The sequence below is a fragment of the Anas platyrhynchos genome, chromosome 10 (genome assembly GCF_047663525.1).
Source record: "Anas platyrhynchos isolate ZD024472 breed Pekin duck chromosome 10, IASCAAS_PekinDuck_T2T, whole genome shotgun sequence".
NCBI classification, from domain to species: domain Eukaryota; kingdom Metazoa; phylum Chordata; class Aves; order Anseriformes; family Anatidae; genus Anas; species Anas platyrhynchos.
The window spans coordinates 8,364,115-8,375,582 of NC_092596.1; the positions used below are offsets into that span (position 1 = coordinate 8,364,115).

Consider the following 11,468-nt stretch of genomic DNA (forward strand, 5'->3'; position numbering starts at 1 on the left):
GCCATAGATGTGCCCAAGCCTCTGCCCCCAGGCTGGTGCAGTTCTTGTTCTGAGGGATGCTAGCTCTCAGGTGCTTTTTTGGTCACCCACAGTCACTCCTGGAAGCATCTGCAAGAATTCAAGACCAGAGGTCCACATCCAGTGATCTGAGCTTGTGCCCAACCCTGGCTGGTGTGAGGAGCCTACTCCGTCTGCTCTGTCCAAGCACCCAAGGGCCACGCTGCTGCCCCTGCTGCAGAGGTGGCTTCGGGTCTCAGTGGCAGGCAGAGGGACTCCTGCACAGCTGGATTTCGGCTGCTTAATGCCACCTGGAACCATCGCCTCCATTTCAAGGTAGCTGAGAAGAAAATTTCCCAAGGGGAAACTTTCTGTACAAAACCAAACCAAAATTAAAAAAATAAAATAAAATAAAATAAAATAAAATAAAATAAAATAAAATAAAATAAAATAAAATAATAAAATAAATAAAATAAAATAAAATAAAATAAAATAAAATAAAATAAAATAAAATAATAAAATAAAATAAATAAAATAAAATAAAATAAAATAAAATAAAATAAAATAAAATAAAATAAAATAAAATAAAATAAAATAAAATAAAATAAAAAAATAAAAAAGCATATCTCATAAGTCATAAACAGGCTGACCACTCCTCGTCCCGTCCCACAACAGAGCTGGGCTCCTCCATGAGCTGCAGGGAACACAGCCCAGCATCTCCAGCAGCGTGTCACCCTCCACCCCCCCCAGGGGACATGTCCCTGCCTCTCCACCTGCCTTTACACCAGAGGGGACAGCAGCACAAAGGTAGCAAGCAGAGGGGCTGCCCTCGGTGATGAATTAGTCACGGGCAGAGAACTGACCCCGTGTCCTGCTGCTCCGGCGGGCTGGACCGCGCAGCTGCTGGGGGCTGCGAACAGTTGCAGAGCAGAAGATTCCCATGGTTTCGGCTGCAGAGTGCATCCAGATCTGCTCTGCTTTCCACCCCCTTCCTTAAGCTGTGCCTTTTAATAAAGACATACAAGCAGCATGCTTGAAAAGCTCACTTAGATCTGAACCAAACAGCACAGCTAGGGTAAGGAAAAAATCCATGCGAGAACCCGGAGGTTGTCAGCTCTCCCCCCACGCTGGCTGCAGGAGAGGAGCGGAGTGCTAAACCTGCACATAAGAGGCGCCGAGTGGAGAAGCCTGCGAGGGAAAAAAAAAAAAAAAAAACAGGAGAACATGATTGAGCCATCTCCGGGAAGAGCCATCAGGAGCCATTAGCCCACGGAGGAGGCTGTGCTGCCTCCCCATCTCCCAGCGGGGAGGTTTTGGTCTCTGATGGGAGAACCCCGAGCCTGGGACTCTTCCTGCTGCTGGTTCAGCCCCCGTTTGGCTGCCTGAGCAGATCGGCTCAGATGGCTGCAGGAGGTGGGAGAGCAGAGGGGAGGCTGGTTTTGTGCGGCAGCCTGTCCCTCCGTGCCAAAGGCTCCTGCTGAAATGCTCCCCCCCCAGCAGAGGAGCCCCCCAGGTGTGAGTGTTCCCCTCTCCAGGAAGGCTGGGTGGTCTGTGGGGGATTTTTCCCCCTTGGTTCAGCAGGCACAGACCACCGAAGGAGCCTCGCTCAGCCTGGGACATGTTGCCCCCATGTCCCATGGGATGGCTAAACCTCAGAGCATGGGGTGAGCCCGTTCCTGTTCCTGTGGGGCTCCCCAAGGGTCTGCGACTGACAAAATCCCCCAGACAGTGGGATCAGGTCCGGCTGCCGTGGTGGGGAGCTCAGGGCTCCCCATCAGGTCCATGGGCAGGTGGGAGGCATCAAGACCCCCTCCTGGCCCTGCTGAAGGACCTGTTCCAGGAGGCATCACTAGGGCAGGTGGCATGGATTTGCCCTCTGACAACACCCACGGGACAATTTCTCAGCAGAGCCTTGCACAGAGGGGGCCACGTTATGATGGAAGAGCTGAGAGATGAGGGAGTAGAGGGCAGGCAGGAGCGTAAGTCGGATGGCATCAACATAAGTAGATGATTTTCCAAAAATTTTCTCAATTCAGTTGTTAACCTAAGCTCCAGTGGAGGTCTTCTTATGCTGAATTTTCTGAATATTTCTGGAGATTCCAGGCACTAGGCATGGCCAGTAGATGAGCACCCTGAATGCCAAGGAGCACAGCTGAGCACAAGCAGCATTGCAGAGAAGCCCATTTCAGATGGCCTCTGGAGGCTTTTGTAAATTCTACAGCAGCCCAGCAAGCATTTGGAGCTTGGGAACAGCCAGAAAAAAAATAATGAAAATAAAATAAAATAAAATAAAATAAAATAAATAAAATAAAATAAAATAAAATAAAATAAAATAAAATAAAATAAAATAATAAAATAAAATAAAATAAAATAAAATAAAATAAAATAAAATAAAATAAAATAAAATAAAATAAAATAAATTTTAAAAAGGGTGAGGAATTGGTTCATCTCTCACAGATTGATTCCTGTCCCAGAAGATGGATGGGCAGCACCACCTCCCCAGGCACCTCAGTGGCTTCAAAAAGCCATGCAGGTCTAGGGCAAGGCCTGCTGTGGGTTTCCAGATGGGTCACAGGCACCCTGAACCTCTGCCAAATGGGACTTTTGAGGGCTGAAACGACTCATGCTGGCCTTGAGTTGAAATGCTGGGAGACCAAGTTTGACACAGGTAGGCTGAAGGTGCATTGCACACCTGCAGCTCTCTGAATGACACCGTTATGCAAGAAAAATACAGCTGTAACCATCAAAACCCTCCATGGCAAATCCTGATAAAGGATTTAGTCAGTGCCACACATCTGGGAAACGGGGGGCTACATGGACCCTGCATCCAGCCTGCCCACACAGGGTGCAGACTGAGGTAGCTGAGGAACGTGGCCATCCAAGACTGAGGATCCTGGATGCTGATCTCCTGCAGGACCCCACAGTACGTAGTGCACACATTGGAAAGCAGCAGAAAAAAATCTGCATTGAATTTTCATCTCAGTGTTGGGAGCCTGCTCAAACATAGTCTGGAATGCAGGTGATGGATACTCCCCCACTGGACCGTAGAGTCACCAGGCATTTCCTTGAGTCGGATGCTCTGTTTTGTAGAAGAGATTAAGGTGATTTTGCTTCTCTGTTTAGCCAGAGAGGCTGGGATGTGCTTCCCTGGAGCTGGTAATGAATGAGGCAGAGGTTCTGCTGACTGGCCTGGGACAGGGGTTGCTGCGTACATCACTGAAAACAAACTCCCTCTGATTCACATGTAGCACTTGGGCAGGCACAGAATAGTTAAGAGAGATTTTGTACAAACACATGTGCTTTTTTTTTCCTTGTCTGAAACTAAAACCTTCCTTGCCTGGTATAAATAAAACATCATTCTTAGTTGACATTTTCATATTTCTCAGAGAGCGCTCATTTTCCTTGAGCTGCTGGAAAGGTTGGTGATGCTGCAGATGAAATATAGATTTCATCTCTGATCTCTCTATCTCCAGGATCCCAATGTTTCTGAAGTCCTCTGCGAGTTCCCCTCCTCTCTGATCCACCCAGGGATCCGAAGCCAAACCCCACAGCCCTTCCTTAGGGCTTATGGCTAAAACCAAGGGCAGATGAGCAGAGCCTAGCCCTGGGACTGGTCCTGCTGGGCTCCACTAGGACTGCTGGTAAGAACAAGGCTGTTCTTGTAGGTGAGATCAAGACCTCAGTGTCTGCAGAGGTAAAACATTATATTAAATTTCTGTGAGTGTTCATTTAATATCTTAAAAAAGAAAGGCTGTAATATTATCGTCCATACAGCATGGAACTGTATTCCCATGTTTTTGCCTGTGTTCTGGCTCTGGTCTTACTACAGGTAAATGTTAAACCTGCTTGTGGCTGCAGGGAGATTGAGCACCCACAAGGTCCCGACTCTTGCTTTTAGTACCAAGGGAAGGAAATTCAGTATTTCATCCCTGTAAATGCAAGCCAGAAGATGTCTCCAGGGTGTCACACAGCTTCTCCTTGTTGCTTCCTGGAGCTCCCACCCTCTTCTGGCCAGACTTGGTGGAAAGTGGCCCAGGTTCTGCAGTGAAGAGGTGCTCAGGTGGCCAAAACACAAGGCTCGTGAGTATCCCCCAGCCTTCAAGCATCAGGCTGCAGTAACATGGACCAGCACATCCACTGAGCCCCTGCATCTCTACCATGTCCTGATCTGATCCAGCAGTGCAGGAAAACCTTCCCTCACTCGTTATAAATCATACAACATGGGCCTGATCCTGCACGCCCTGCTCAACCAAAATCCTCAGGAATTTCCCCAAGCCAAGGGTAGGGTTTGGTAACAGAGGGCGAAGAGCACAGATGGGAAACGTGTCCTGACCGAGGACTTGCTCCTTGTGAAGAGCGACTGATGGGCTGGGGCAGGGGGTTGTCTCTCATACCCACCCCGTTTCCCCAAATCTTTCCAAAGGCAGCTGATTTTTAGTCTTTTTCCTGGGCTCCCACTCAAGCCCGGCTGTCCTCCTCCCTGCTCGGGCACCTATGAAGCCTGTAATTACTGCTTTACTCCTTTTTCCCCTGTAGTGGAACAGAGCCTACTTCAAGCGCTGGCCTCTTTAAAAATACATCTGCTCTGCTCTGCACTAAAACACATAGAATAATAGAAGAGAGTCCGTCAGCAGGGGCATCCTTTACCTGTATGGCTTTCAAAGGCAGGAATCTTTTAAAGCACATGGAGCATTTTCTCTCCTCCAGACCCAAAGCTGAGTGCAAAGCTGTGATGTGCAGGCAATATTTGAACGAGGGGGTTGCTGGTGTTGGTGGCCACCTCCCTGATCCTCCACATCCTTTAAAGCTCTGTGTGAGGGCTGAAGCTGCACGGCCCAACCACATAGCTTAGGGCTGGGGAGATGGGACTCACTGATGGCCCCGGGACAGCCCTGCTGTCAGCAACCTTCTTTGTCTTATTTCCCTTCCTAGAGGGAGAGTCAGCCCCTTGGCTGTGTGATTTGGTGCAGCCGTGCTCCCAAATTGTTCTGGCATATATAACTTTATGTAGTTATCTGTGTGCTCAAGGGACTTAGGTGCCTAAATTCCTTTTTTTTTTTTTTTTTTTTTTTTTTTTTATGGCAGATACAACACAACCACGAGCATGGCATGGAGCTCAGCACCATGGAAGTAAGCACTGTATGGCAGGAGAAACCCTTGCTGCCAGGCTCACTGAGCAGAACTCCAGGAGCCCATGTCTGGGAGCTTCAGCAGCCCAGAACCCGTGGGCATCTTTCCTCAGGAAGCCTTTGCAGCAGCACAAATAGGACTCCTCTCTGCTAAGCTGCCGTGTCCCCGTTTGTAGATGTCTCTTTCTGAGCTGGTCATCCATCATCTTTGATGGATCTCCATGGGCCATAACTGGAGCCTAGAGCTCTACACCCCCCAGCACACCCTTCCTTCAAAGACCCCGTCTGTATCCGTGCTCAAATCCTGTCCCTGGTAGTGGCTGAGCCAGCTCTGCCTGATGCTTTTGAGTTCCTGGGATGAACCAAATCCCAGCCAGAGAGGTGATCCCACCTAGCCCACCCCACCCCATCCCTACCTGTCTATCAGGCTGTTGGTAAGTGAGGAACCAAGTCCTGCAGCGTGGCCTTGGGCCAGCATCAGTGGTGGGTGAGTAGGTACCCTTGGAGATGGACTGGCTGCCAAAGCCGCAGGTTTGATAAGCTGCCTCATACATCAAACCTCAATTGAAAAATGGAAAAAAAAAAAAAGGGTGAGAGCTGGGTGTCCAGCCCAATCAATAGTCCTTTCATTTAATGCTATTTTGGCTTTAGGGTCATGGTTCAGGGGCTTCCTTTGCACTCCAGGAACAGGGAGTGTGCCTGTGCCGTGACACCTGCGTGTGTGTGCGTTTCCTCTCCTCCCTGCAAAGCTCTGCATCTGTTCCTCACCATGGCCTTTCCCCTAAAATTCCCCAAGCACACAGAGCCTGGATTTGAAGGGCTTTGGGGTCCACTCAGATTTCCAGCCAGTACCTGAGCGCTCGGGGTGGGAGCTGGACGCGCTACCCCAAAAAGACATCTGCGAACCCCCGCCACCGTGGGGCTGGGCTCCTCCTCACCGGGCGCACGTTTTCCTGAGCACCCTTTGCCTTTGCGACTGGGAAATACCCGCTCGCCTCCTGATGCTCGTGGGTGATAAATATTGCATCGCTCGCAAACTTTGAAGAGCGAGGGCAGAGCGGCACCCGCCAGCCAGCGGCTCCGTGCAGCGACCCCGGCCCCGCAGCAGGGCTGGGGGTCCCAGTTTTGGGGAGGGGGTGCCAGGGGGGTCGTGGCGAGGCAGGAGCAGCAGCAGCAGACCGCAGCGTGTTGTGGCTGCGAGGGAGCGAGGGGGGGATGCGAGCAGGGCCCTGCTAATGCTGCGCGGAGCCGATTCTCCAAGGCCCCCCCGGGCAGCACTCAGCATCCAGCCTTCATTAAAATTTCATCGCCAGCACTTGGCCAAGGTCTATTTATGAAAATGCGCTTTTCGCTTCATAGGAAAAAAAAAAAAAAAAAAAAAAAAAAAAACGGGAACGGAGCGAAAAGAACAAAGGCGGGGATGGGGTTTGCGAAGCCTCCGCGGGCCGGGGGGGCTCCAAACCCGGACGGTGCCCGCGATGCCCCGGCCGGGCAGGGCTCAGTTTGCTCCGCCGGGCATCTCCTCACCCGGTTTCCCTCGAGCATCTCTTTCGGATGCTTCACCGTTTTCCCATCTTTTTTTTTTTTTCTTTTCTTTTTCTTTAAAATTTGCAGATTCTGATCCGCTCTGTCTTGATTGTGTCCCCCCCTCCCTCCCCCGTCCCCTTGCCTCGGTTGCCGGGGGGTGCCGAGCATCGCTCCCCGTTCCGCGCTCGGTGCGTTTGGTTTCTTTTCCCCCGAAAAAAAAAAAAAAAATGAAAAGAAAAAGAAAAAAGTTATAAAACAAAAGCAACAAAAGCACGGAACCTCGTACGAAGGGGATGCCCCCCCCGCGTGTCCGTGTCCCCTCGACCCGGGGACAGCCCGTGGGACACGCGGCCCCCGGCTCCCCCCAGCCGGGCGCTTTGAAGGCGGCTTCGGGAGAGGTTTTGGACGCGAGCGCCCGAAGTTTCTCGGCAGCCTCAAGTCGCATCACGGCCAACGAATCCGCCCCGTGGGCACCGGCCCCGACCCCAAAACCACGCGTGGCGCTTCCACCCGTGGAAGTTTGCGCTGCTCCCCAGCAGAGAAGGGACGAAAAACTCCCCCGGGCTCTAAAACCCCGCTTTTCCCCTTTTAGCCCGCGTTTCGTTGCTTTTCGCCTAATTTCTTTCCTCCTCCCCAGCCCTGGAGGAGGAAGGACCGAGTCCCCCGGGGGTGCCGCGGCCGGCCCCGGCCCCTCCCGGCGGCCGCAGTAACTCCAGGAGGCAGGAGCGGGGGGGTGAGGTAAAACGTGCATGGTTTATTGGAAATGCTGCAGCGTACACAGACACCAAATTTCATTCAGCACACACACAGCGAAACGAAATTTAACTAATAATAATCATTAGTTTAAAAAAAAAAAAAATAACAACGAATCGGAGGCAAATTTCTCTATTAAATAGGCAAAGCAAAAAAAAAAAAAAAAAAAAGGAGAAAAAAAAGTATTCTTGCCTTAGAAAGTGCAGAGTTCGGTACAGGCGGAGGCGCGGGGCAGGGACGCCGCGCACCCCCGCTGCCCCGGGCCGGTCCCGCCGCTCCTGTGAGCCCCAATGGTTTGATTGTCGAAGCGTAGGATATTTTACAGTGAAATCATACGGCTATCGAACAGTTTGAGCGAAACCAAAGCAAAATAAATCTCCCTCCCTTTATTTTTCCCCCCCCACCGAACAAACCGTGACTTCCAGGGACGTGCCAATTTTTTTTTTCCTTTCTATTTTTTTTTATTCTTTTTTTTTTTCTATTTTTTTTTTAATATATATATATTTTTGATTTAGCCGATGAGGTAGAAACAGAAACGTTATTGCAAAAATGCGAAGGGGCAGGGGACAGCGAACAAAACCATGCAAGTGCGTGTGTGTGCGTGTGTGCGCGCGGGGACCCTGGCAGCGAGCGTGGGGGCACGGGCCGGCGCCTCCGTATTTACAGCCGTCGGGGCAGCTTTAGCTCCTTTTCTTTCCTTTTTATTTATTTTTTTTTTCATTTATTATCATTTTTCTTTTAGTTTTTAAAAAGAAGAGGACCGGCCGCTGAGGAAGGAGCGGTGCCCCAGCCGCTGCTTGCCCATCCGAGCCGGGAAGGGGCTGCAACAAAGCCCCGCCGGGCTCTCGCTGCCGCTGCCCTGGCTCCGAGCACCCCCAAAACTCCCCCCCAGGCCTTCCGTTTCGTCTTCTCCTTTTTCTCCATTTTTGTCTAGAAAAAGCAGTCTATACCAGTCATAACAGCGGGGCCAGTTTGCCTGGGGGGTGAGGAGCAGGCACCAAACTGTTCGCATCGCTTTGGGCGGGTTTCCCTTTTTAGGTTTACTTTTCCTTTTTTTTTTTCTTCAAATTTTTTTTTTAAACAACAACAAAAAAAAAATCATCCCAAACCCTGCCCACTTCAGAGGGGCTGGAGGGGAACAGGCACTCCCCCCACCGCCTTCCCAGCCCCTTCTTCAGTAAGTGGCAGAAAATTTCATCCTTTTCTGCTTCTGTCTCTGATTGCAAAACCAGACCCGCACCACGTTCTTCTTCAAGTCTAACTTCTCGGCGATGGCAGCGATTTTCTCTGAGGATGGCCGCGGCTGCACGGCGAAGTAAGCCTCCAGCGACCGCTTCTCGGGGGCGGCGATGGAGGTGCGCTTGCGTTTCTTGTCCCCCCCTGTGTAGATCTCCGGTTTGGTCATTTTCTCCCTCTGAGCCCTCTCGGCCTCCTCCAGCCACGCTTCTAGGATGGGTTTGAGGGCCACCATGTTGTTGTGGGACAAGGTGAGGGACTCGAACCTGCAGATGGTGCTTTGGCTAAGGCAGCCCACCCCCGGGATCTTCAGGTTGGCCAACGCGGAGCCCACGTCCGCCTGAGTCACCCCCAGCTTGATCCTCCGCTGCTTGAAGCGCTCGGCGAAGGACTCCAGCTCCCGCGGGTCCGTCTCCGTCTCGGGGCCAGAGATGACAGCGTGGGAAGCGAGGCCGTGAGGGTGGGACATGTTCATAGGTTGGGAGTGGTGGGCCATGTGGTTGATGGCCGACATGTGGGAGTGAGGGTGCGAAGGTGTGGAGCCCACGTCCGGCCCCGGCACCCCTCCGAGCGGGAGGGTAGAGTTGAGGTGGTCCAGGAGCTCGCCCTCCAGGCCCTGGGAGGGCTGGTGGTGGTGGTGGTGGGGATGGTGCGTGGTCAGCACGGACGGGTGGTGCAGGTGCACGGAGGACGAGGTAGGAGTGCAGGACACGCTGCTCATGGTGTGGTAGGTGGCATCCGGCTTGAACGGGTGGGTTTTCTGCGACACTATATCCACAGCGGCCAGAGCCTCGGCACCCCGCAGCAAGGTCTCGTCAAAGCCCGCGAAGATGTTGCCCTGGATCTGGAGGTGGGTTGGGGGAAGAAAAAGGGAGCAGAAAACAAACCAGAAGAGCAGGACAGGATTAAAACTCAAGCAGCGTTATGGAGACCCCGCTCTGCCCCAAAGCGGTGCACGGGCCAGGTGAGCGGAACGGAGCCTGGCCCAAGCCTCAAAAGAGGAGCATGGGAGGGGGATGCTGGACCCGGGCACCCCTCCTGTGTCCCCATCAGCAGGACGGAGCAAAGGGGGACAGAGCCAGGAGGTCCCGAGGAATCATCACGCTACCAGAGTTGGGCTGCGGGACGGAGCCACTGGGTCCGAGACCCCCCCATTGTGCTGCGTGGGACCCCCAAACCCAAAGGACCCCCAACGCATCGAGTCGAGAGGGCGCAGCGAGACTCGTCCCCCTTCAACCATAACCAGGGAAGGGTCGCGGAGCCCCCCACCCACCCCACACCGGCCGGGGGCTTACCTGGGGGGCGGGCAGGCAGGCTCTGCGGATAGCCTCGGAGCTGGTGTGCAGGTGGGGGTACTTGGGCTCGTGCAGGATGGGGTGCATGCTGAACGCCTGCTTGCTGTTCATGGACATCATGGTGGGAGAGGAGAGGGGCAAGGAGAGGGGAGGGGGGCGCTCCGGGCAGCCCGGCTCCGGGGGCGCGGTATTGTCTCTGCCTCCACCGCCCGGCATCGGCGGCATTATAGCCCGGCCCCCCCGCCCCCCCGGGCGCTCATTGGGCGCCTTTCGGCAGACACCTCCCACCGCCCGCCCCCGGCCACTCAGCTCACCCCCCCCGGCCGGGCCCCCCCAAACCCGGCCCCCCCCCCTTCCCGACCCCCCTCTCCCCGCCCCAAGGCAAAAAAAAAAAAAAAAAAAAAAAAAAAAGGCACCTGGGGATAAAACTCGGCGAGCAGAAGGAGGAAAAGTTTCGCCAACTTTTCTTTTCTTTTTTTTTTTCTTCTTTTTTTTTTTTTTTTTTCCTTTTCTTTCTTTCTTTCCCATCCCTGGCTCCGTTACCTGCTTGCGGTGCCCCGCGTCTGTCCGTGTCTGTCCGTCCTCACCCTGGCCGAGACCCCCCCATCCGCCCCCACCCCATCCCCGACACTTCTCCCGCATCCCGCATCCCGCAGCATCTCCGGGGCAGGGGAACCCCAAAAGCTGCTGGGGATGGGGATGGAGGCTGCGGGGTTGCTAGAAGGGTGCTTGGTCATGCTCGGGGCAAATGCTCCCCTGAAGGGAAGAGAGCCCAAAAAACCCAACCCCGGCACCCGAGAGGCTGAAGTGTCCCCGAAAGGAGGTTCTTGAGGTCTGGATGTGCACAGGAAAAGGTCGGAGCCGGCAATAGGGGGCTGGAAGCGGCCACCACCACCACGCAGGTCTCTGCCCGGATTCGGGCACAGCCATCAGGTGATGCTTGTGCAGACAGAAGGTCCCCAGGCTAGAGCTGGGCAGCTCCTTGCTTGTGTAGTGGGACAGAGGAGGGCTGCACCCTGCCCCTGGGGGAAGACTTGAATTTATGGGGTGCCAGGATCACCAAGAGGGATGGGAGCAGGGCAAGGGGCAGTCCCTACACCCCCTGGTCCAGGCAGACCTTCCTGTTCATCAAAGCATCCTCCGAGTGCCAGCGATGCTCTGCCAACACACTGATGCTCTGAATATCCACCAGCAAGAGCCGGAGGGAGCTCGGAAGCCTTCCTCCCTCCTGCTCTCTCCCAGCACAGCTCTGAGTCATGGTCTCCCCTCTGCTGCTTGCGGAGAGATTGCAGCATCAGGTGATGGGCAGAGGAGAGCGGCTGCCAGAGAGGTTCACCGGAGGCTTTCTGCACAGCGGAGCCATGGGCACAGTTCTTGCAGGGGGGAATCGGCCCTCCTGGGGGCTCTGCGTGGGCACGGGAGCCTTCAGCTGGCAGCCCCCGGGCTTGTTACCTGGGTATCATGGTGCCCAGAAGCTTTCACGAGGGGTCTTTGACTTCGTTTTCATTGGGCTTTTCCTGCTGACCGCTCT

General features: G+C 53.6%; 1 protein-coding gene across 1 annotated transcript; it reads right to left on the reverse strand.

Annotated features, from left to right (window-relative positions):
* Positions 1 to 8,031: 8,031 nt before the first annotated feature.
* LOC101805050 (brain-specific homeobox/POU domain protein 3) lies at positions 8,032 to 10,183 on the reverse strand. Its single transcript, XM_005011953.6, has 2 exons — positions 9,938 to 10,183; positions 8,032 to 9,486 (listed from the first exon to the last, which is right to left on the reverse strand). The coding sequence occupies exons 1-2, from the start codon at positions 10,160 to 10,162 to the stop codon at positions 8,581 to 8,583; spliced, it is 1,131 nt and encodes a 376-aa protein (XP_005012010.4). The 5' UTR covers positions 10,163 to 10,183; the 3' UTR covers positions 8,032 to 8,580.
* Positions 10,184 to 11,468: the final 1,285 nt, after the last annotated feature.

Excerpts from the sequence above, each read along its gene's own strand:
- LOC101805050 (XM_005011953.6), bottom strand. The coding sequence starts at position 10,162 with ATGCCGCCGATGCCGGGCGGTGGAGGCAGAGACAATACCGCGCCCCCG. Across the intron at positions 9,487-9,937 it reads CCTGCCTGCCCGCCCCCCAG|ATCCAGGGCAACATCTTCGC; the intron begins GTAAGCCCCCGG and ends ACCCACCTCCAG.